Genomic DNA, 24,888 nt, shown 5'->3' on the forward strand with positions numbered 1-24,888 from the left:
TGGCGCAGCCTGCTCCTCATCATCTCCAAACTGACCGTAGTCAAGTTGTTCATCTTGTATGGAGACTTCTGGCGCAACAGTGTCAGGAGCGGATCCTTTGGCCACGCCAGAGCCGCTAGCAACGCCAGCATTCGCCGCGCCATCATCGCCGCCGCCAGCCCCCTCGCATTCGTCAAGTAACTTCTTTAGCGCGGAGAGATCGGGCTGGTCAGCAAGCGCGGATATCTGCAAATCATAAGCAAAAATATGAGTACAAAAGGACTTAGAAAATAAGTCAAGGTAATCTCATTAAGGTTAAAATACCTGCGCAAGGATGGGAATGGGAGTATTCATATACTTCTCCCCCATCGCGGCCATTTCCGCGCAGGCAGCGTTGCTCTGATAAGGGTACTCGGATGGGTTCTTCTTCAACATGCCATATTCGTAACCATCCGTGAACCCTTCAGCTCGGCCCACCAAGCGCGCGGCAGCGTTGCAATCCATCACCAGGGCCTGAAACTCGCCTGAGTATTTCATCGCGTAAGCGCAGCGAGTCATGCCCTGTGAGATCAGCCAGTGGCGACCCTGCGCGAGGCCAGCAACAGACGTCTCGAGGGCAGGAACCTGAGAGTTTAATAACTCAACAGTTTCCTTAGTCTTTTTTAGCTCCTCTTTGTCGGACGCTGCTGCCGCCAAGATTTCTTCTTTTTCCGCCCGCGTAGCATCAAGTGCTTCCTGGCTAGACGCTGCCGTCGCCAGGGCTTCATCTTTATCGGCCTGCGCGGCCGCCAGCTCCTTCTTCAGGCGCGCAACCTCACTCTCCAGTGAAGATTTTTCAGTGACAGACTGGACAAGAGCCTGGTCACGCGCCTCCGCCTCGAGCTCCAAGTCGCGCGCTCTGTGCGCGTACTTGGCAGCATCCGCCTCCGCCGCCTGCAGCTTCTCCCGCGCCGCCCGAAGCTCATGCCCGCGCTTCACGAAGGCGCTGTTGGCACTGGCTCGGTTCTCACTGAGCTCTGCTTGGAGCTTCTCAGCTCTCTCGCGAGCATCAGAAAGATGCCAAGCAGACACCTTAGCCTCTTGCTTGGCTTCCGCAAGAGCATCACGTACTTTAACGTAATCAGAGCGAAGCTCTTGGGAGGCAGCAAAGAAGGCCGACCCAGCAAACATATGATCGTTGAGCAGGTCGTCGCGAGCGCGGTCCTCCTGGAACCTCCTTTCAGATGGAGGCACAGCATGAGCCCAGAATTCCGCACACACCCCCATGGACTGAAATGTGCTATCTTCAGTAATATTCCATCTCGGGCGGTAAGTGTGATCGGCTTCCTGCAAAAACAAAGAAATTATCTAAGTCATCAAAACATTAAGATGGAAGTCCGCGCAGCGGAACAAAAAATAACCTATACCTGCGGGGATGAAGCAGAAAAGTCATCGCCAGCCCTACGAGAAGGCTCCGCCGCGAAACCTCGTGGCGCAGCAGGACTGGCGCGGGCGCCCGCGGAGTCTTCAACTTCAAACTCCTCACCCTCCTCTGAAATAGGCCTCTTCTCCTGCGACCTAGAATCAAAATTGGTCTCCCGGGGAGGGCTGTGCGCAGGAGGAGGTGAGGGAGGTCTCGACGCCGCCAAGTCAGCGCGCAAGACGGCCTCCTGCTCCTTAGTAATGCCGATGAGGGGAGATTCATCGCTTGCAGGAGCAGGAGCAGAGCCAACGGCGCTGGGAACGGCGCCAGGAGTGCCGCCAGAAGCTTGTGCACCAGCTACGGCTTCTATGAAAAAATCAACAACAAGAAATGGTTCAGGACTTGATCTAAAAGAGTCAGAAAATAAGAGCGCAATACGTACCTTGGCGCAACTCCGTTCGCGCAGCAAACATCGCCATGAAGTCCATTCTACCCTTCTTTGAGGGTAAAACGGGGGACTTCGAAGCGACCTCCGGCGCAGCCTCGGCATCTTGTTGCGCTGTCGCCGGCTCTACAAACATTTGAGTAAGACAAGATTCATTAGTAATCCTATAAGGATAGCGCTCATAGAAACATAAAGGATAAGCAAAGTTTACCTGTCGCGGGCGTTTCCGCCGCGCGAAGGGAAGAGGTAGCGGCACCATGCCTCAGGTGGACAGGAAGTCTGCCCACTTTTATAGGCAGGGAAGACAAGGAAACCTTGGTGGTAAACTCTTGGGTTTTTCCAAATTCCCCCGCCTGAGTAGGAGGGTCCTGAACAACAGGGGCAACATCTTTTTTCTGTTTCTTACTGGCCCCTGCGCCAGTTTTCCCCTTAGCTTTACGCTTTAGTTGGGGCGCCTCCTCCTCCTCCTCCTCCTCTTCCGCGAGCTCCAGCTCGTAGTTTTCGAGCGCATCTACAATACATGCAACAGAAGTGTTAGCAAAATTTGGTATTATAAAGGAAAATGCATAAGTACAAAGGCTTACCAGGCGCATCGCTGTCGAAGACAAATCCCAGATCAACAGGGATGAACATGTCATCAAAGCGATCCGGGAAACCAACCTCCCCAGCGCCAAGCGCGACGGAGCCACCCTCCATGTGCTCATCATAGGCAGCATGGATATACTCCTTGGTGACTGCACAAAACAAGTCAAATGAGTTCAGCAAAAAGAATTATATTCGCGCAGAAATAAAGCAATGAGATAAAACTTACATAACCCGTCGACTTGGATAACGGGCTCAAGCGCGCTGTCCGCCCACCTCTTGCTCATACCAACCCCCACCAGCGCCTCCTCACAAATGTTCTTGGCGGGGGATGGTTCAGCGGTCAGCTTATTAACCCAGGCGCCAGTTGGGTTCTTAAGGACACCCACATCCGCAGGCGCAGAAGAAATCGAGCGCATGGTCATACGGATGGGGATCACACCAGCCCTTATGTAGAAAAACCTCTCAGACCAGTCATGAAGGCTCTTGAATGAAACAGTGGAGCACTTCACCTTCTGACTGCGAGGAATAAAAGAGAACCAACTGTCTTGGATCTTGGGCTTGTAAAAATACTGAAAGCGCCGAGGGGTGGGCTCCTCGCGCTGGGATTTGCACATGAACTCAAAGTGAGTCATGCGCACAAGTCCAAATGGATGGACTTGGGATATATGAATCCCATAGAACTGAAGCAGTGCACCCACAAACCTTGTCATCGGGAGACGAAGGTTGCAGTGGGTGAAAAAATGGCTATATAGGGATATATAGCCGGTAGGCGGGTCCGCCGCCGTTTGCCCGGCCACAGGCAACATGCAGCCAAACAGGGTGGGAAAACCCTGAGAGGCGATAAGGCTGTCAAGATCAGCCTGCCTCAATTTGCAGGGGATTTCATTCCACCTCTTCACCGCCTTGGTCCTCCCTACCTCCTCCGATGAGCCCTCAGCAGCCTTCTTCCCCTTGCCGGTCTTCTTCAATGTAGACATTACTAACGATTTTCTACGGCAATGTATGGGGGTGATTGTGTTGTCTGAGCTATCAGACATACAACGGTGACAAAGAACAAATGATGCTTCTGAACAACAGATATTTGGGAAGCAGAACAAAGATAATCAGAAGACAAAGAAAGAAAAACTCAGAAGAATAAACAAGAAGATGAAGGATAAAAAGACTCTAAGGCCTGGCTTTTATAGGCACAGGAGAGAGAAATTTTGGTGCTGAACGGACTTCACGCGCCCCCACTCGCAGGTCTTGGCCAATGCGAGCGCGACACGTGTCCCTGACACTGTGTGAGGGGACGTGAAAGGAAACAATACGGCTGCTGCCAGAGTTCACGCGCCACCACTCGCAGGAACGGACCAACGCGAGCGCGACACGTGTCCCTGACGGCATGTGAGGGGACACGAAAGGCAACTGTAGCACCTCGAGCACACGAAAGGCCTGACACGTCTCCATCACTGGCCCACGTCAGCAACAACCAACCACGTCCAGGGACGATTCGTTTGCAACCAAGAGGATAGAATTTCGCGCAATGACAAGTGAGAAGAAGAAAAAGACAAAACCCCTACTAAAAGAGCAAACTATTTAGTCTAACATCTATCTTACCTCGCTCGCGCGAGACAAGACACACATTAGACTGGGGGGCTTGAAGAGGTATGTACCCGCCTCAACACGGAGCAAAGCGGGTCAACCCACAAGATAAAGACAAGAAGCTTGAAATCAAGACATTATGAAGGCACTAAGCCAAAACCTATGCGCATGGTGCATACCACACATGCTCAGGCATCATATGCCCAGGCACCACACATGCTCAGGCATCATATGCCCAGGCACCACATATGCTCAGGCATCATATGCCCAGGCGTCACATATGCGCGCGGCGCATCAGCGCGCGACGCATATCACATCTGCGCATGAAACATCTGCGCGTGAGAATAAAAGAGAAGACCTCGCGCATCCTCAGGATTGGCGCATATCACACATGCACATAATCAACCTCGTCCTTATCCAAATCAGGATTAGGGCAACCTTGATTGTGCACGTCAGACAACCTTCCAGAAGGTATCTTTTTAAGGAATAAGAATATGCTGATGTTAACAGCTGCCAAATGAAAGGTGGACAACTCAACATGACACATGTGCTACCACGTGATTACAACCAATGAGAAAGCACCAGGTGTCCCAGAGGACACGTGGCGCAGAGCAACTGGAGGAGGCCAACAAGGCTGAGCCCAATCAGTGGAAACCCTAGCACTATAAATACAGCATCAACTCCACAAGGAAAGATCATCCAACAATTCACAGTTACAGCCAATAACACATTCAATCATATTCAATCACATTGAAACAGACAGTTACAGTCAGTAACACAATCACACAGAGTATTCAGCTATCAAGCAATACTCTCCAGATTTCCTTACTCTCATATTATTATCTTCTCCACAAATACTTATTCTCACACCGGAGGGTTACCCCAAAGAGGACCCCTCTGTCCCTTTCTGAGGGGTAAGTTGACGGTGCTGTTCATTTTGTAGGTAGAAGAACCCAGATCCAAGAAAACCATCGGTGAAATAGTATAATCACACCCGAGGAAAGTAGATCGTCTACCAGTGAGTCGATCCACGCTTCTTCAGTAACAAACTTTTTATTCCTTGCCACATGATGGAAAATTTACCATGTGTAGCTTGTAACAATAAGCTTTTCGGTTTTATAATTTAGTGAAAAGCGAATCATAGCCACATCATAAGATCGTGAAACATCATGAAACCCATATAACGATATAACTTGTTTGCGTGTTCATCCAACTCGTTATTACTTAGTTTGCAATCAAAATTTCCATATTCATTCTAAAAAAAGAGTATACATACATACCTTCGAGTTTCACAGTGAATGGCGCCATGGCAGTAATCGAAGATGGGATAGCTATGCAAATGACACAATTGTTTCACAAACCGAATGATTAATACTAGGGTAATCTTAAAGTAGTCCGACATAAATGAAAAAACCAACGTTTGTGGTATATATGAGGGTAAAGCTATAACATAAATGAAAAACAAGGACCTAAATTCCTAAAAGTGGAGTAAATGAATGAAACAACACACATGGTCACATGGGTTAATCCTAAATAATCGATCAAGTTTATGTTGTAACAAGGACAAACGAGTAGGTAATCAGTTCATATGTTTTGTGCATTGTACCATACTTGACGTTAAACAGATGATAACATGCATTAAAAGTTGAATGTCAATGATTAAGAAAAAAAACTACATTAATTGCTAATCAAACCAACCTAATTAGTCAAAATATTATTAGTTTTGGTTAACAGTCACTTAACCCAACCAACGTATAAAAAATCGTCTATCGTGTAATTTGGAAGCATCTTATCAATATAAATTTTTTTAAACGAGTGTTAAATGTATATCAGTTGGGTGTCTATGAGTTTGTTCTGGTTAATTATATAAAATCTAAATCGAAATAAACTGAATACATGCATTTGTTAAGAGAATTTGAATCTATATTTTGGGCTGGGCTATTTCAGCCCAACAAGTAATACATATGACTATATGAGGCTGTTTGTCATGACTCGTTAAACTGAACATATTTCATAGTTTATAGTATTTTTATAAGATTTATAAGATTATGATGGGATATATTTAATAGATTTTATCGTTAACAATCAATGATTTAAATTGGGAATGTTTGTCGTTGTTTTCAAAAGTACCTATATGATAAAGTTCATAGTGATAAATGATAATATACAAAAAATATATATATATATTAAGGTACAGACAGAAAGAATTAAGTTAAGGGTGTTTCGGTCATTCTTGTTATGTAACAATCCAACTAAACAACATTTACATGTTTAGCCACCCACTCATAAATAACATGTTTTATGAGAAAATCCTCAAAATATTCATTGGGTGTAAATGAGCCGATCTACTCGTAAACCACTTGAGAGCTTGAATCGATAAAAAACTCGAAACAAGTTGAGCTCTTTCGATGTCGAGATGAGCCCGAGCCTTAAATAAAGCCCGTTTAGTTATCGAGCTTGAGAAGTATAGGAAGCTCGTTTAGGCTCGTTGAGCCTTGTATATTTCTAAGTTTGACGTTTTTTGGACTTATATGTATCAATTTCACACCACGCGGCCGAGCTCGAGCCGTGCTTTGGCTCGTTTAAGGTACCATGCAAGCTTCAGCCGAGCTTAGTCTCATTTAAGGTTTTTCTAACTATATAAATAAATAAGTAAAACATATATAAATAAATAAATTATTTTAATAATAAACAACATAAAAGAGCCAAGCTTGAGCTTAGAAAAATAGTTTACAAGCCAGTGGCGGACTTACCATATATCCAAGGGTACCCCTCAACTTTTGTTGCGTAGTGCAAAATTTATTTACTTTTTACCGTTTTCTGTATCATGATACGAATAAGAGAAAATTAGGTTACCTTTGAACAAACATTGCATAAAGAGTGAAAGTGAGAACGCTTCATCGGAATTTTTTTCCGGCTATATGTATAGTTGCAGGTAGAAAGAAGATAGAAAGGTAGAATATGATGAGTTTGGTTTTGTACTTTTCTTGAGTTTTTTAAGTTTCCCAAGGTAAAGATGAAATGTAATAAGCACTATAACTTTTTTCCTTTCATGTCCAGTTTGTGTTTTTTATTGAATTAAGAATATAAAATATTTTTAATTGATAGTAGAGAAATTTGGATTTCTATTATGTATTTATACACTTGTTATTTTTAAGTTAAACCTTACTTACTTTAATACTTTTACTTTATTGTTTTATTGATATTATATTCTTTTTTTTGTTGCATTTATACTATATTCTTAATTCAGTAAAAAAAAATTCACAGTGTAACGAACATAAATAAAGATATAGATATATTATACTACTTTTGTTAAAAATGTTGTTTTAGCCATAATTGACACATTGTTTTGTTATTCTTTTATAACTTTAAATTATAGTGGCATCTATATTTTGTTATATATTGTTACGACGTACATATTTTTATATACGTTTCAATATAAGTTTTTTTTAAAACAATCTGGTCTATGTTTCAACGTAAATTTTATTTAAAACGAGTTGGGTCAAATATCATATTATAAACAACCAGAGTCATCAGCGTTAAACCCATTTAAAAATTCAGAAAATAAAAAAATAAGGGCCCGTTGTTTCACTCGTACAGGCCTTGGGAGTTTTTAAATTGGCCTTGTATGAATGCGCGATAAAAACAAAAAAAGATAGGTTACCCCTGAAATTTTTTTCTAGATCCGCCACTGTTACAAGCCAAGCTCGAGCTTTCGAAAAGGAGCTCGAAACAAGTCGAGCCAGAGCCTAGTCGGGCTCGTCAATTTTCCTTTGTCCGTTAATGTGTAGCACCTATACCTATGTGTTATTGATGTGATGCTTTAACTATAGGCCTCTAGTTAGCCCACAACACATAGTTTTATAATTACGGTTACTTTTTTCTTTTTATTGTTGTTATGTGGAATAAAATATTGAAAATACGAGGTCTAAGGTTTATGATCAACATGTGGAGGTGTAAATGTCGATATTATTTGGAAGAGTAAAGTGGGCCCGAGTCGGGAATGACGTGTGGTAAGCAATGAGTAAACGTAAACGTGACACCCACGAGTGACCACAATACTAGGGTCATATTGGGCCAAACCTTTGCTTGCTTCCCAACAAGTGTCATTCATCTTATCCATATTTCTTACTTGTAAACAACCAATATCATTTTTTATATTTCTCTTAGATTAAGGTGTAATTGAAGTTTTGATTACCCATGAGGAGATAAATTAGATAAGCAAACTAACTAGATTTTGTTGAACTAATTTTATGATTTAAACTAGCCGTTTGGTTTTGGTTTTGGTTATAAATATTTGTTTTACCAAGCCGATTTATATATAGAGAGGGGTTCTTGGTAAAACCCTTAGAAAACGAGAAAACTTATCTTGACCCTTGATCTTTATTAATCAATAGTAGATTAACCTACAATAGTACTTTAAAAAGATCACCTAATTGTTTTGTAGATTTAATGGACTGAATTCCATCTAGTTCGATTAGTAACTTGTAAGAAAACGATTGCATTTAACCCACCACGTATTTAGTTTCTAATTCTACTCATAAACAACATTTACACTCTAATTCTAATTCTAAACCCTCAAACTCATAAAGAGCGACACGTTTCTGTTTCCCCACAACTTGATGCAACTAGGACACAAGTCATTTGCTATTAGCAAACAACCAGTAGATGTGCAACACATGGCATCAACATGTTAGCGTCTTGCTCTTAGACACAACGTATGCCAGGTGTTAACATTAGTGGTATTCAAAAAATTTGAATCCGCATTAGAATTATCTGAAAATTCGAATAATTATCGGATAATGATTTTGACAATTTTTTGATTAATCAAATATCCGAACTATACGAAATATTTTTTAATTATTAAATAATAATATTATTAGTATATTTCGGATAATTTTTGGATACTTCGGATAATTTTTTTTTGGATATTTCGGATATCCGTAATATTTTTAAAAGTAGTTCTTTAATTTTTTATAATTATTATTTTTTCCAAGTTTTTGGATATCCGATTCACTATCTGACAGATATCCGAACTTCTGTATCCAAAATTTTGGATTCAGGTATTGAAATCCACTATCCAAAAAATCCGAATATTCGAATTTCGAATATCTAAATGATATCTGACTTTGAACCCCCTTAACTAACATGCCCAAATGACGCCTCCTAGTTAGACCACAATGAACAACCTTTTAAGGTTATTCAAAGAGTTAATTAATATAACAAGTTTATATTTAAATAGTCCGAAAACAAAGCAAAAAATAACTAAAAATATAAAGAAGGAAAAGTTAGTTGGAGATGTGCGATAAAAACCAAGGAGAAAGCAACGAAAAAGATGAAATAAGAAAAGTCAAAACAATCATCCGACGCATGCACGTCGCTAACAAGAAAACAACAAAATATTATTATTAAGTGGTGGGAATACGAAAACAAAGCTGCCTCAACAATAACAATGGATCAAAGAATTCTTCAACAAGTTCTTTCTTTTTTACACCAACAAACCAACATATTATTCATCATCTTCTTCAACCACTCCTTTTATTCCTCTTTCATTCCAAAGGTATTATTATTAATATTTTCTACCCTTTTATTAATGCTTCATAAATAAGGTTTTGTTCATATAGAAATAATATTTTTATGAGTTGTTATTGATATTGTGTAATATTGTGGTGTGATTTGGAAACAGTATCATGTTTGGTGGTGTTACAAATGGCCATTCGGGGTATCCGGCCTTCCCGGAGGAGCACCGGGCGCAATATGATGTGACTGCATTGCCTCAGCTTCAGTTATTTGGTAAATGTAAGTTCTATATTATCATTGTCAAGATTATTGTTCGTTAAGGTTTTATTGACAAACAAACGGTTCACGAACAGCTAAACGAATGAAATTACTTTGTTGTTTGTGTTTGTTCATTAAGGAAATGAATTTGTTTGTGAACGGTTCAGGAACACAAAGAAAGGAATGAATACAAACAATGTTTTATTTGATTTTGCTGGCTACCAACTTTTGTTGGTGTTTTTTTTAACATTAATATTCATATGTTAAGTTTAAATATAAATTAATCACACAATACTTGTATATATTTTTGTTTTATGGTTATTAAATTTGCTTCAATCTATATGATAACATTAGAAAAATCATTAAAAAGTATTAAAAACCTTTAATGAACAAACATAAACATTAATAAACATAACGGACGTAAACGGTCATATTATCAAGCGTTCACGAACATAATTGAACGAGCATGGCCTATGTTTCGTGTCCGTTCATTTAGTTAATCGAACAAAATTTTTTGTTCATGTTCGTTCATATATTAAATAATGAATTTCCCGTCGAACGTTCAGTTTGTTTACATCCCCGCTTATTTGTGTTAACTCAACTCGACTTTGTTTGATGCAGTTCCAGGTGGTTGTACAATTGACAACATAAACTTTGTGGGAAACGATCCTGCAATGGCTACTAATCGACCCGTCAAGAGGGCTCGTGAGCCAGGACCCATGAACACACAACAAAAGCTTCACATATCCTTAAACAACAACTTTTATCAAGATGAGGTTACAAGAAACAACATGAATCTGAATCATGTATCTACCGGTTTAAAACTATCTTATGAAGAAGACGAACGCAACTCATCCGTCACATCTGTTAATGTAAACTTAAAAGCTTTGTATCCCATCAAACTTGAAATGGACCGCCAAAGAGAAGTCATTGATCATTATGTTAAAGTTCAAGAAGAGAATTTGGTTAAGGGTATACGAGAATTGAATCAAAAGCATACGGCTTTGTTGTTAAACGCGTTGGAGAAAGAAGTAATGAAGAAGTTAAACGAGAAAGACGTTGAGATATTTAACATGAACCGACGAAACATGGAATTAAGTTTGAAAATAAAGCAAGTTGCAATGGAAGCTCAATCTTGGCATTACCGAGCAAAATACAACGAGTTGGTAGTGAACTCGCTCAAGAACAATCTTCAACAAGTTATTGCACAAATGCCCGTGCAACAGAAAGAAGGGTATGGAGATAGTGAGGTGGATGACGCTGCTTCTTATACAAACGCCATTCCAAATCAAACGGTTTCTAAAAACTCGTTAAACTGCAAAGCCTGCAATGTTAAGGAAGTTTGTGTTTTGTTACTGCCTTGTAGGCACTTGTGTTTGTGTAAAGACTGTGACGTGTTGGTCGAAATGTGTCCTGTTTGTCAGACAATGAGAACCGAAAGTGTACATGTTTTCATGTCTTGAAATAAGCGGTCTTGATGTGTTTTGTTCGAGTGTTTTTCGAGTGATTATGCATAAAAAATGAAATCTTGGTTATTCGAAATGAAGTGTTATATGTTTTTTAAATTGTTTATGATGTTTTAGGATACTTTGAGCAATATTTCAAAACTTATATTTTAAGGAAAATGATTATTTATGTCACAAGGCTATGTTTTAAAGCAAATGTAACAGACTTGCTTTACCAATTTGACAAAAAATCCTACCAAATGTGAATAGTTTTTAGCTAAAGTTTTAAGCAAAAAATATCCCTGAAGCAAAAATGAAGGTGGTCTAAATTTGGCATGAACTGCTCAATAAGATGTGGGGACAACTATCTTACCAGAAAGTTTTAGATTACCAGCTTTATGAGATATTAAAATAATAATACAATGCAGCATCTGATTACTATCAAATTCAGAATAGTAAGTCAGTAAATGATTAGTAACTTTTACTTGAGAACAGTAAGTCAACAAATTAGTCAAAGTCGAAACGTTGTACCTTTGCAATATTAAGTTCAATATCTACAACAAGCAGGTTGGTTTGTATATGTAGTGCTTCAATATTATTGCAGTCGACAAATGCTTTCTTAATATGGCTAATGGCTTAGATAATTGCAGTCGACAGCGTCTAATTCCAACAATACATATATACAATTATCTAAGCCATATTAAGAAAGCATTTGTCGACTGCAATAATATTGACAAATGCTTTCTTAATATGGCTTAGATAATTGTATATATGTATTGTTGGAATTAGACGTTGTCAAGCTTTGGGAAAGAGTGATAGAGGTTAGACTTAGACGGGAAACTCAGGTTACGATGAACCAGTTTGGTTTCATGCCGAGGCGTTCCACTACAGAGGCAATACACATTATAAGAAAATTAATGGAAAAGTATAGGGAGAAGAAGCGCGACCTTCATATGGTGTTTATTGACCTGGAAAAGGTGTACGACAGTGTGCCACGCAAAGTTCTTTGGAAGTGCCTACAGGGTAGAAGGGTTCCAAGGAAATATATAGAGGTTATTATGGATATGTATACCAGGAGTGCAACAAGTATCCGTGCGCCAGTGGGGGATACCAATTTCTTCCCCGTGGAGGTAGGCCTTCACCAGGGGTTAGCGTTGAGTCCGTTTCTTTTTGCAGTAATCCTGGATGAGTTATCAAAGTCAATTCAAGAGACACTCCCGTGGTGCATGTTGTTCGCAGACGATATTGTGTTACTTGCTGAGAGTAAACAAGAACTAAACCAGAGGCTAAAGGAGTGGCTAACAGCTTTAGAGACAAAAGGATTAAGGATTAATCGCTCTAAGACGGAGTACCTACACTGTGATTTTAGTGGGGTAAATGACAATGAGGACGTTCAGATCACCATTGAAGGGCAAGTGGTCACGCAGGTAACGATGTTCAAGTATCTAGGATCATTTGTCCAGAGCGATGGGGAATTAGACAGCAATGTGGCACATCGAGTTCAAGTAGGATGGTGTAGATGGAGAGCAGCCACAGGTATATTGTGCGACAAGAGATTCCCAACTAAACTAAAGGAAAAATTTATAGGGTTGCAGTTAGACCTGCAATGTTATATGGAACAGATTGTTGGGCCATCAAGAAGGTACAAGAGCGGAACATGGAGGTAGCAGAGATGAGAATGTTACGTTGGATGTGTGAGCACACAAGGTTAGACCGAATAAGAAACAGGGTGTTTCGGGAGAGATTAGGAGTGGCTAACATATCCGACAAGATAAGAGAGTGGAGATTGAGATGGTTTGGACATGTGAAGAGAAGACAGTTGACGAACCCTGTTAGATCCGTAGAAAACATTACTATAGGGGGGGAGGATGGGTAGGGAGGACGGCCTAAATTGACTTGGGACGAGAGGATTAGACATGATTTGCTAGACCTAAACCTCTCAGAGGACATGATTGAGGATATGAATTCTTGGAGACTTAGAATTAAGGCTAAGGATTTTTAGGGAGAAATGAATACCTTAGAGGTTTTTTTGTTTCTTTACCTGATTTTGGTCAAACACCATTATGTTTCTCTTCTCGTATAGTTCTAAATGGTTATCAATTTTACTACTATTGTACGCTGATGCCACTTATTTTCTCACATACTATGTTACTTTGAGCTGAGGGTCTCACTGGAAGCCACCTCTCTATCCCATCGGATAGAGGTACGGTGTGCCTACATCCCACCCTCCCCAGACCCTACTTATAGCAATGGGTGGGATTTCACTGAGTATGATTGATTTGATTTGAAGACGTTGTCAAGCTTGAAGTAAGTCTGGATCAGTTAATGCAACTATGCAGACTCGGTTCAATATTTGGTTTCACTTCAAACGAGCGATAAAATACATATTCTCCAATAATACCTCACAATAGCCAGTTATACACTTATACGGTCAGAGTAATTCATAGAAGGCTATTGGCAGTGTCTCGGGGGGGGGGGGGGTAAAGACAGAAAGCTAAAGTTTGACGGTACAGTTTAGACTTTAATGTGATTGCTTGTATTGGAACCTTTTTTCTAAAGCATTTTGGTAAAAAGTACCATTTAAAGATTGATGAAATCTGACAGATTCAATTCAAATAATACACCAGCCATGCTGCATGATGAAATGCTTTAACGTTAAGTTTTCGTTCAACTAATAACCGGACTTCCTGGTCCAACCGGAGTTTTTAACATAATCATGTTGTTCAACTCAATGCAGTCCAGACCGAATCAGTAAATAAACTTTGTTGGATGATCATATATAACAGTAAGTCTTTATATATAAGAAAATAAAGTGAAAAGACTTATAAACAAGTATATAAATAACAGTAAGTGTTCATATAGAAGAAAATACCACATCTGCAAAAGTAAATATTCTTAACTCTTCATGTTTAATACACTGCACTCTTGGAGTCTGGGGTGAACCAATTGCTTAACTTTTGAAACCTGAAAAGTTACAAAATAACTTATATACTTACACTTGTATCAATGGTTCATATTTATAAAATTATACAAAAATGCGAAAAACCATAAGGACCAATTATTCATTTATTTTTTCTAATTTAATCGTTTACCTACACATATGTAGGTAATATACCCCACAATGACTTACACATGTGTAGGTCTCATACAAAAGTGTTTTTTTGTTGAATTTTTTTTTAATTTTGTTTTGCGTGTTTTCGCAAAACATGTGTTTTACCTATAACCCTTTGTTTATACAAGCTCTTTATGTTTTAGGCAAGATTTAAACCGTCAAACAGATGTCGGTATCGTAAACACCCCTTGTTTAGTACTTTTTTCACTTGATTTGATATCTTTATCTTTTTAGAAAAAGATTTCAAACATTTATGAAGAGGATTTTTAATTTTACTTTTCCTGGATAAACTATGGATGCTTTATCTTTTAACATCTTTTATCAACTAAAGTTCCTATGTTTAAACTAAATACTTTATAAGTTATCAAAATAATAGAATCTTAACTACTTAAATAAACTTAGGTTCCAACTTCAGTTATATTCCTTCTGCCCTTAAGTGAATAGTCAATTCATATATTCATTTTCACTCAAACAATATACAAGACAAAATATTTTAAAGTTAAATATAATGTATTGCAATTTGATTTATAAGGTGGGGTCCAAAAGGTGAACATGAGGTGGTCACTAAAAGATTTGGTTCACAAAAAAGAAGGCACACAAATATAAATAAAGATGGAGGTACAAGTTGAGTCAGTTGATAAAATGTAGTGGAATGAACCCTTTGAGTTCCACTAAGAGATGTACCCTCAATTATCATTATATGATTGAGCTAAAATTTGGTAGAGTTGTGTTATTATTCATTGTGTCATTCATAACAAGGGGTGAAAAGCAAAAGTTCATGTTTCAATTCACCCCAAGCCACTCAAGTGTCCCCTCAATGTTCCTATTCCAACTTCATTAATTAATGAAGCTAGATTTCATTTTTAGTAGGTTTTAAGTGATATGATAATTGATTGTGAAGGGTGTTTGGGTATAATAAATCAAGATTATATAAGCCTTTATTAGTTGTATTTAGTTCTTACTTGTAAGTTTACATGTGAATGAATTCAAGAAGGTCCAAATATTTAAATACAAACTGGCAAACCGCCTGATGTGGCCCCAAGTGTAGAAGATCGGGATATGATATTTCTGGAGGCTCAAGATCGCGCTTTCAGAGGTGTTGCACAAAAATGGGCATAACTTGCCGCTGTTTCAAACGTGCTACCAGTCAAAACGACCGTTGGAACGTGGGCCACGTTGTGGTAACCAACCATAGGTGGGTTATCCCGTTTCCTTTTCCGAAATAAGCCTTCTTGATACATTTTTGGGTCACTTTTATGTTTTTTTGTCTAGTTTTTGGGTTGTTGTTTGGCCTGTGATTGTTTTTGTTGGCCCAAACTCATTTTGGATGCTTTATTAATACGTTAAGTTACTTGTGACTGATCATTGATCAGATTTTAATAAAATATGAATTGTCTTTTTGAATTTTAGCCTTTTGGGGTCGAATTTGGAGGTTTGGGGAAGGATCATCACGGGTATTCACAGAATCAACGTGATTAGCCTTCATTCACTCTTTGTACGCTGCATCACCGCCTTTAACCCTCTTGAAGCCACCTACAATGCACAAGTTGCGGCTTATCTGATCCCATTTATTAGTAGGGTATTGAGTTTTCTAGTAAGAGGTTTTCATGTAAAAGAAAATTGCATACCAAAGTATTCATATAATGAACTTCAAAATTTATTGATATGTGTTCTGCCCAGCCTATGCATGCATACATACAAGGATACTTCAATACTTTGTATATCATAAAGATACTCTTTCCACAAAGTACTTACATTCCATGAGAAATACAATACCTATAATATCATGATTAAAACGTAAGCGCCATATAGCAAGATGATGAATCGTGTCTCGTTTAATCAAGAACAAATGGGCGTGGGCTGGGAGTTTTCTTGATCTCTAGCCCGTTCCCGGATGATTTAGGGCTCATGTCAACTCGTAACTCATTCACACGTGGACTATACGCAGGCTTCATATCGTCTACTGTAGTTTGGGGCAAATCTTTAACTTTTACACTGCTGAACCTCACCTCGACTTCTTGTCATAATTTCATCAAGAACTTCCACACTATCGACTTGTGGGGTTCGGGTTCTTGAATGAGAATCATCCTCCTGCAAGAACATAAAACTCGTTTTAGTTTGAAAAAGTTTGACTTCATAGTTGACTTTTTTTCAACAAGTTGACTTACACCAAAGGTCATATTAAAGGGCTTAGCTGAGGCTTCTTCATATTCAGCTGCATCCAAATCTTGAAGATGTGCACCTTTAAAGAATTTTGGAAGTAAGTATTGCCTCGCTGGCACTAAAAGCATGATCATAAGCGGGAAAAGAACACCCGCGATTGGAATCCATGTTATTCCAAAGCACGCAAGCAAATAAACAGTTTGAAACAATGTGAATGCAGCAACCGTTTTGAAAGGTACGGTTTCCACAAATGTAGCATGATGTTCTTCCAAGACCCTAATCAAGATTTTCAAAATTATTACTAAAAATCAAAACTTTGACTTCAAATTTGTTATAAAAAAATAGTCAAACTTACTTGTATCTTCGGCTTGGAGCTGTGAAAAGTAATAATATTCTTTCCCAAAACTGATTTCCGGGCAAACTTTCAATCGCCATAAACGCAAAATACCCCCAAAAAACCGAAGTTGGAATCTTTTTTATAAATGGCATTGCAGCCAAACACCCACCAACCATTAACGCTTGTAGCACGTTACTAAGTCGTTGCTCTTTGACTTCAACGTGTAAAAGATCATCAATATCCTTATCAATATCAAAAACTGTTTCATCAACGGGTGCATTTATGTAACCGCTACTAGAAGCTTGTTGAACTGTTGACTCTTTTAGCTCTTTCAATCCCTATGAAAAATGGAAAGTAATAAACGACACGCAGATATTAATAAAAATTGGACTGAAGTAGAGTAAAAGGTTATTTACCAGACTTGATGGAATTTGATAAACAAGCGGTGACTGCATTTCGTTGTATGCTTGTTGCATATTCTCGTATAGTTCACTCAAATTTGCATTTTTATTTATACTTTTGCGCGCAGTGTCCACAAGCTTACGCCTTAGAAGCTGTTCACAAGTAAAACAATATTAATACTCTAAAAAACTCGGTTTAATTTGAAAAATTAAGATCAACCTGATGTTTTAAAGTGGCTAAGCTCTTAGTGTGCATCGGAGATTGCGGAATAACACCATTGGCTGGAGGAATTCCAAGTAGTCCACATAGTAATGTCTTACAAAAGATAATATAAAATGCTTAACTTAGCAGCTTAATTATATGATTATATATTTATATTATTAAATCTATTAAAGCAGTGATCTTTATACCAGAAAGCCCAAAAGAAGAAGATCATAATGATATGATGAAGGTTTCTTTAAATTAAACTCTTTTTGTTGAGCGAGTTGAGATGCAACACTATGATCAAAATAGTAAAGCACTGCAATCATGGTTGCTGGAACGAAAGCTCCAACGATATACACCGGTGGCACATTTAACATTTCCTGCAGGTTAAGGTCTTATATTCAAATATGAGTTAAACTAAAACAACTGTATGCGTAGAAGTAGTAGTTATAACTTATAATTTACCGTTGCAACGGTCCAATTTGTATATGCACCAGGGGACCATGGATTCGGACTAAATAACCGCCTTGGTATCCCTTTTGGGACACCATTTTCTGGCATGTATGAAATACCGGTCCAAACAACTACCATAACTGGAACACCATAATCCGCTATGAATCCACGTAACCATCCTTAAAAGATTAACGAAAAGTTAGAAAAACGAAAAAATCCCAACTTGTTGAGCATTTCATACTCAAAACCTTATACACTAACCGGCTCCATAACGCCAAGACCGTGCTTTACGGCTCTTTAAAGCAGTTAAAAGAAGTCCAAATGACAAAACGAGTGCAAACATTCCGTTCCCAAACCGCCAAGAAGGTTGAAACGCAAGCTGGTTCAAATCCTCAAATTTTGGGATACCAAATTCCTCCACAACTCCCTACGAAAAACGATAATTATATGTCAATACTAATAACATATTAGTGAGTGATCATGTAATGTTAATAAAACTCACTTTAATAGCCTGTTGCATGAAGAGCATTGCTATAAGAAGACCAAACAATTCACCAGCCACCCGTGTAAACCGATTGATAATCGAGCAGGCACCCAAAACCGATAGCAAAACCAGCAAAAGTGCAGTCCACATACAAACCCTGTTCTCAATGAAATATTTATATTACACAACTTATTTATAATTTTTTTTTATTTTTTTAAGCCAAATGAATAACTAGAAGCTTAGACAGTACCATCCACACCAAGCTAGAAAAAGGGGTTTCCCTAAATCCTTCTGGTCTTTCGCAAAGTTGAACATAAACGTGTACATTAACACGGTTGGCTCAGCGACACCTAGTATCAGTAATGGCTGTCCTCCAACTATGGAATGGATAATGCCACAAAGCGCTGTTGATGCTAGCGTTTGAACTGCGGTTAAACTCCCCTCTGTTTAAAAAAATCATAAAGATTCATGTTAGTAAATACCAAAAAAAAATCATTTGGCAACTGAAAATATTCAAACCAGTATCTCTTTGTAGTTGTTCTCCAAACGATATAACCGGAATTGCTGAAGCAAAGAATATATATGTTGTTGGAGCCAGAATCCTGATTAAGTACTAGTTATGCACAAGAAACTGTTTAATAAAAATGCAAGCTTTAGAGAATTAATTTATACCTAATACCGGCATGGATGCCACTTGTCCAGTCTTGCATGTAGCACAATAATCTTCCTTTAAGATCTTTCTTGATTCCACGAAACGGAACAAATGTTTCTTCCATCTTGCTAACTATGCTTCCTTTTTTTTTCCAAAAATATAACTTTGAAACAAATAAAGCACATACAACACAAGCTCTAGAGGCTAATGCTATAACAACTTAAATATGTATACACACCATGTGTTTAGGAATGGGCAGAAACGCGGTTGAATTATAAAATTTGTTGTGTAAAGAGTTAAGGACCCTTGATGCTAAAATCTATATACACTTGCTAGATGATTACATCTAAGGGGGTTATTAAAGAATGAATATTAGTGATGAATGTGAAGTGTTAACGAAACAATGCAATATTAACCAACGTAGCAATTACATGCTTGTAACAGTTTAAAATAATATGTATATGATATTAAGGAGAACCCATGGTAGAGAAAGGTTTAGCTAGATAGGTTTTGGGTGGTAGCTAAAGAGAATAATAGATGGAACAAATTACTTGGTGTATATATGTTGTTACATTATTATTGTTATATGAAGAAGAAATTAATTAGAAGAAGCAGAATATATGTGGAAAGGGTAAGTTGAAGAGGAAATAAGTATGAAAGGTTGAGAATCACATGAATTTGGAATGTAGAGTGAACAACAACATTAATGGATGGAGAGTGATTTGAGGAAGAAGAAGTAGAAGAAGGTGAAGGAGTTTTTGGCGTGAACTAGGAAATAGTGTGTGGTGAGTAAGTATATATATATATATATATATATATATATATAGGATGGATCATGCGAGAAGTAATATTATAGCGAGAAGTGCGAAAAGTGGATCTCAACCATTGATTATCTTCTAGTTGTTCAAAGCATTAATTCCCCTAATTACTCCTAAATTATTCTTCATATTAAATCTTGTAGAAAGTTACAAATTTTAGAAAATATAAATTGATTTTTACATAAAAAATCCTCTAGAATAATTTTAATGAAATATAATCAGGAGAAATTTTTTTACATTCATGGTTTCATAAGATTTATTTGAATTTTCTTTTACGTACCTACATATGAAAATAAATGTATATGTAGGTGAATTGTAATTAACTGATCTCGTACACAAGTAACACAATAATCTACGTATAGCTCATGTTTAATTATACAAATTGTTAGTTATTTTTATTTTTATTAAAATGAAACTCGTATTACAAACACAACTTATTTTCATCTACACAAATTTTGTTTCTTTTGTTTTCACCAACACATAACTAATAGTCACCTACACATAACCGTATTCACCTACACAGATTGCTAATTCATTTTATTTTCACCTACATATAAATAATATTCACCTACACATAACTCGTATTGCCTACACATTAAAGATATATTATAGAATAATGAAAATAAAAATAAAAAACATGATGTGTTCATACGCTACGAATATTTTACAAGTTTCGGTTAATACCATTAATTTTATGTGATATCATGAACAAGTTTTGTTTGTGTAGGTTAATTTTCTGATCTGCGTAGGTAAATAAAAATAGGTAGAGTATAACATGAAGTAATTAAATTTGTATATATAGGTTAACATTGTGATTTGTGTAGGTTACCATGATCTAGTTATGTGCATGTATATTAATATTGTGATATGTGTAGGTGATAATATGAACTAGTTTTTTGATGTGTATGTTAATATTATGATTTGTTTATGATGGTTAATGTAATTTTTTATAGTATGAGTATGGTGGTTTTGTTTTATGTATTTTTTGAAGATTAAATCAAATTAAGAAATAAAAATAAATGTATAGTCATTTGTAACTTAACATTTATTAGTATTAATTACCAAAGAAAACTCATTAAACTTTTTACTAATATACTTCTACAATTAAATAATCTAAAAGTAAATATAAAAATTTTGATTGGTTAATATTTCTTCTCGCACTTCACAACATAAGAACACTTCTGAAATGAACCAAATCCTATATATATATATATAACACATCTTACTAGCTGCTAAATAAACTACACAAAACAGGTATATACATGAAGTGAAAGGGACATGAAAATACATGATGAAAAAGTATTTTGAATATTGTTTTTAAAATTAGATTCTTTATTACATGTTGATATTTTTAAATATAAAAATTTTCACAAACTGTTGAGCAATAGTATATATTTAAACTCATAATATCTAAAACTATCTTATATAGAAACATTTTATGTGGGTTGAAATATACAAATGTTTTCTCTAATTTTTTTTATTAAATTTGTAAAAAAACATTGCAAAGTTCGTAAATTTAAAGGTGATACTTAAATATATATGAAAAAGAAAGTTGCAACGTAGGGGAAAGAGACATTCATGTGTACTACTCATGAATCGGTCAGTCATGTACTGTCACTTCATTTCTACAATCAAGTACACACAAACCATAAAATCAATGTAACACCTACCCACAAGTACCTTATAGTTTTTTGTTTTTTTATTTAAAATAAATTAAACAATTAAAAGTAATCAAAATTAAAAATATTACATAGCTAACAATCTAGAAAAATAAAATACGACAATTTAAACTCAAAAAATAAAGTACGAAAATTTAAACTAAATGTTTTTTCACGATCATGTCGAACATTTTTTTAGGAATGCTTGATGATGTTGTCGTGTCTTCCTCTTCGACTTGCTCGACGATATATTTGAAAAAAAATGTATAGTAGTATCGTTTGAGAAATTAGTCGTTGAGGGTTCAAGTGAAAAAAATAATGGAAGATTTGATTGAATAAAAATGGTGAAGGGTTGATGGTATTTATTATGTTATAATAATCTATAAGAAATCAAGAGAAAACTATGATTTGTCTCCTTGTGTAATTTCGTTGGGCACACCATTAATCTCTGAAAACTAAATTGCGCATGTTGTACCCTTATCTTTATCTGACGGGCTCAGTTTAACCCTTTACGACAGTTGACCGTCGTTGACTGACGGATGACAAGGGCATTTTGGTAATCCTCTATTAACAATAAGAATACTAATAAATAATAATAATAATAATAATAACAGATCTGATGATCTTCATCATCATCAAACTCAAAACACTTCTGGAAAACATATATGATGTTCTTCATCATCATCAACCTCAAATCCTCAAATCCACCATCAAGTAATCCCTCTGGATCTCATCATCTTCATAACAAGTAATCCAAAAACCTTATATCTTTCAAGCATTCATCTTTTTCATTTTAAACTAAACCCTAGATTTCATCATTCAAACCCTCAAATATCTCAAATTCCACCACCAATCACTTCAATAATTCAACCACCGTACCCATAATTCATTCCGATCAAAACCCCTAACCTCCGGCACCACGCCGCCGCCACGTCAGCCACCGCCGCCATGGATTCCGGTCATCTCGTTCTTCCGGCATAAAAGGGATAAAGTATTAGCCGGGGTCAGAAAAAGATTATTGGCCGATGCTTGTCGTTTGGATCGTTATTCTGATCATGAGCTTGTTGAATCAGCGATGCTTATCGTTTGGATCGTTATTCCGACCATGGGAAAGACGGAAGGTAACATATTATTGGGTTCTTTAGTGATGGGCAGTGACTGGTTGTGCTCGAAGCTTGAAGTATTATTGGGATGACGATAATAAATCTTTGATAGGTGTTAATAAATCTGGAGATGATGATGAACTTGAGATGATGATGATGATGATATGGTGATGATGATGAAGCCTTTAATGAAGTGGTGAAGTGGTAATATATATTTCATATTATACAACTATACCAAACATCAGATTAGCTCACATGATAGGTTTTGTGTGTTGTTAAACTGAAGGTCGGGGGTTTGAACCCCAGCATCTACACGATTCTGCAATATAATTCTTATAATTAAGTATAGGTTTAGGGGTAAAATGGTAATTTCAACCTTTTTTTTGACAAGTCAATGACGGTCAACTGACGGAAAGGATCAAACTGAGCCCGCCGGAGAAAGATAAGGGTACAACATGCGCAATTTAGTTTTCAGGGATTAATAGAGCGCCCGATGAAATTACACAACGAGACAAATCATAGTTTTCTCATAAATCAATTATTAGTTCATTTAATTCTACAACTACATAAAAGGAATCAATTTATTTTATGCAGCAAACATTTTCCATAAATTAAAACCATGCACCTTACTCACATAGAGTGACGACGATATTACCACGTGGTTTAGAAGTCGTATACCCTACCCATATAAATATCTCCTCCTCTCTTATGACAATTATTAGTGACAACTACCCTCAAAGTGTAAAGTAGTATGTCTAAAAAGGGCATGCACATGTCATTTTCAAATATTATAAAGTGCTACTAAAGATTTTATACCTAACTTATTTTGGCCACCGGATTATTAACACATACTAGTCTATATATTTATTATCTTGCAAGATTGATCAAATCTGATATCTTAACCTTGTTCCATAACATAGTTACACATGAATATAAAAGAGATGATAAAGTATAAAAAACATAATCTACGAGGATCTTCAGCCAATAATTCCTCTTATACGTTGATACACTATCTTTAGTTAATCATACGTGTTCGTTCAAATTTGCATGCTCATCTTAATAATAAGGTGACTAAGTGTTGCTATACACTTGCATATTAAAATGATTAAATATTGTTCAGTGGGGTATAACAAATTACGAGCCAAACAAAAGGTAGAGGTGGTGGTATAAATCTTCTTGCCCCTTGAATGAGAGAGTTGCATTACCTAACCAAGTGTTATGTTACAACCTCAAAGTGCATTGATAGAGATGTTTGCTGACATATTGATATGTGAAAAAATTAAAGATTGATGGATGAAAAAACAAATCCTAAGATTCTATATTTTGGTCATGGTTTTAGTAGTTATGATAGATTATCTTATATATTTAGCCTAAAAACCATCCTTATCATCTACTTAAAATGGTTCTACCACATGATGATCCTACTTTCGTGCATGCATAAGTGTCCATTAATAAAAAACTTAAATTAATGTTTACTTAATTTAGGATGGCAAATCACTTCTCTTCTAGTGAATTAGTGTTCTCCTTGTTTACTTTATAGGTTTTGTTATGTATTCTATGTTATAATGTTTATAGTTTAGTTTGATCCTTGTATTCCCGTTTTGTAAAGATTTCATATAATTAACAATCATGTTTTCATAACAATAGTGTTCATCATTTCTATATAGTTTGAGAAATTGTTCAATGCGATGGTTTACATGAAGCTCATAAAAACTAACTCATACTAATGGGGTGAAAAGATTTGTGTATTATGTTATTCGGGTAAAGGAGAACGAGCGGAAAAATAAATGTGAGGTTTAACCATATATAAAGCGTGTAAGCGACACGTGTTCTAAAACTTACGGTTTTATTAGGTAGAGGTCTAGAGGATGATAATTGTTTTCTTTTGAACTAACTAGAAATTAAAGGCTTAAACGTAAACAAGAACATATAAAAAGTATAATTCTATTTCATTAAAAGTTTATATTTTTTATCTTTTACTTGTATATAAAGCACTCTCACTTACAATCTTGATATGAGAGTTGGCATTCTTGTCTTCCAATAAAGAAGTACAATAAGACTCAATATTCAATCTTATCTTTAGATGTATTATCTGTTTATTAATTAAATCACAATATCATCAAGTAGCTAGAAAATATAAATAAATAAATTACACACATCTAAATAATACAGTATATGATTTCAATCTCATTAAATCCTTTTAACGGCAAACACACAATGTGTAAATGTGTAATCATACTTCTAAATTTAGATCGTTGTCTACTTTAGAGTACTTAGAACACTTAAA

At 36.7% G+C, this 24,888-nt stretch overlaps 1 protein-coding gene and 1 pseudogene across 3 annotated transcripts; one reads left to right on the forward strand and one right to left on the reverse strand.

Moving 5' to 3' along the window:
• The first annotated feature begins 9,296 nt into the window (after positions 1–9,296).
• LOC143562431 (BOI-related E3 ubiquitin-protein ligase 1-like) lies at positions 9,297–11,239 on the forward strand. 2 transcript variants are annotated; one of them, XM_077050230.1, is made up of 3 exons: positions 9,297–9,552; positions 9,679–9,791; positions 10,392–11,239. In XM_077050230.1, the coding sequence occupies exons 2-3, from the start codon at positions 9,683–9,685 to the stop codon at positions 11,231–11,233; spliced, it is 951 nt and encodes a 316-aa protein (XP_076906345.1). In that variant the 5' UTR covers positions 9,297–9,552; positions 9,679–9,682; the 3' UTR covers positions 11,234–11,239. The 2 variants fall into 2 exon arrangements, with proteins under 2 accessions (XP_076906345.1, XP_076906346.1); XM_077050231.1 differs by lacking the exon at positions 9,297–9,552 and having other exon boundaries at positions 9,650–9,791.
• A 4,867-nt stretch (positions 11,240–16,106) lies between these two features.
• On the reverse strand, positions 16,107–19,249 carry LOC143562445 (putative boron transporter 2; annotated as a pseudogene). The gene is made up of 12 exons (XR_013140486.1): positions 19,043–19,249; positions 18,890–18,972; positions 18,621–18,813; positions 18,389–18,527; positions 18,148–18,313; positions 17,899–18,065; positions 17,640–17,813; positions 17,449–17,544; positions 17,244–17,381; positions 16,846–17,165; positions 16,496–16,766; positions 16,107–16,418 (listed from the first exon to the last, which is right to left on the reverse strand). The product of XR_013140486.1 is annotated as a putative boron transporter 2 (transcript).
• Between the last annotated feature and the right edge of the window lie 5,639 nt (positions 19,250–24,888).

Source organism: Bidens hawaiensis, unplaced genomic scaffold (assembly GCF_021521415.1).
Source record: "Bidens hawaiensis isolate Kalapana, Puna unplaced genomic scaffold, B.hawaiensis_p1.1 tig00021017_1, whole genome shotgun sequence".
NCBI lineage: Eukaryota > Viridiplantae > Streptophyta > Magnoliopsida > Asterales > Asteraceae > Bidens > Bidens hawaiensis.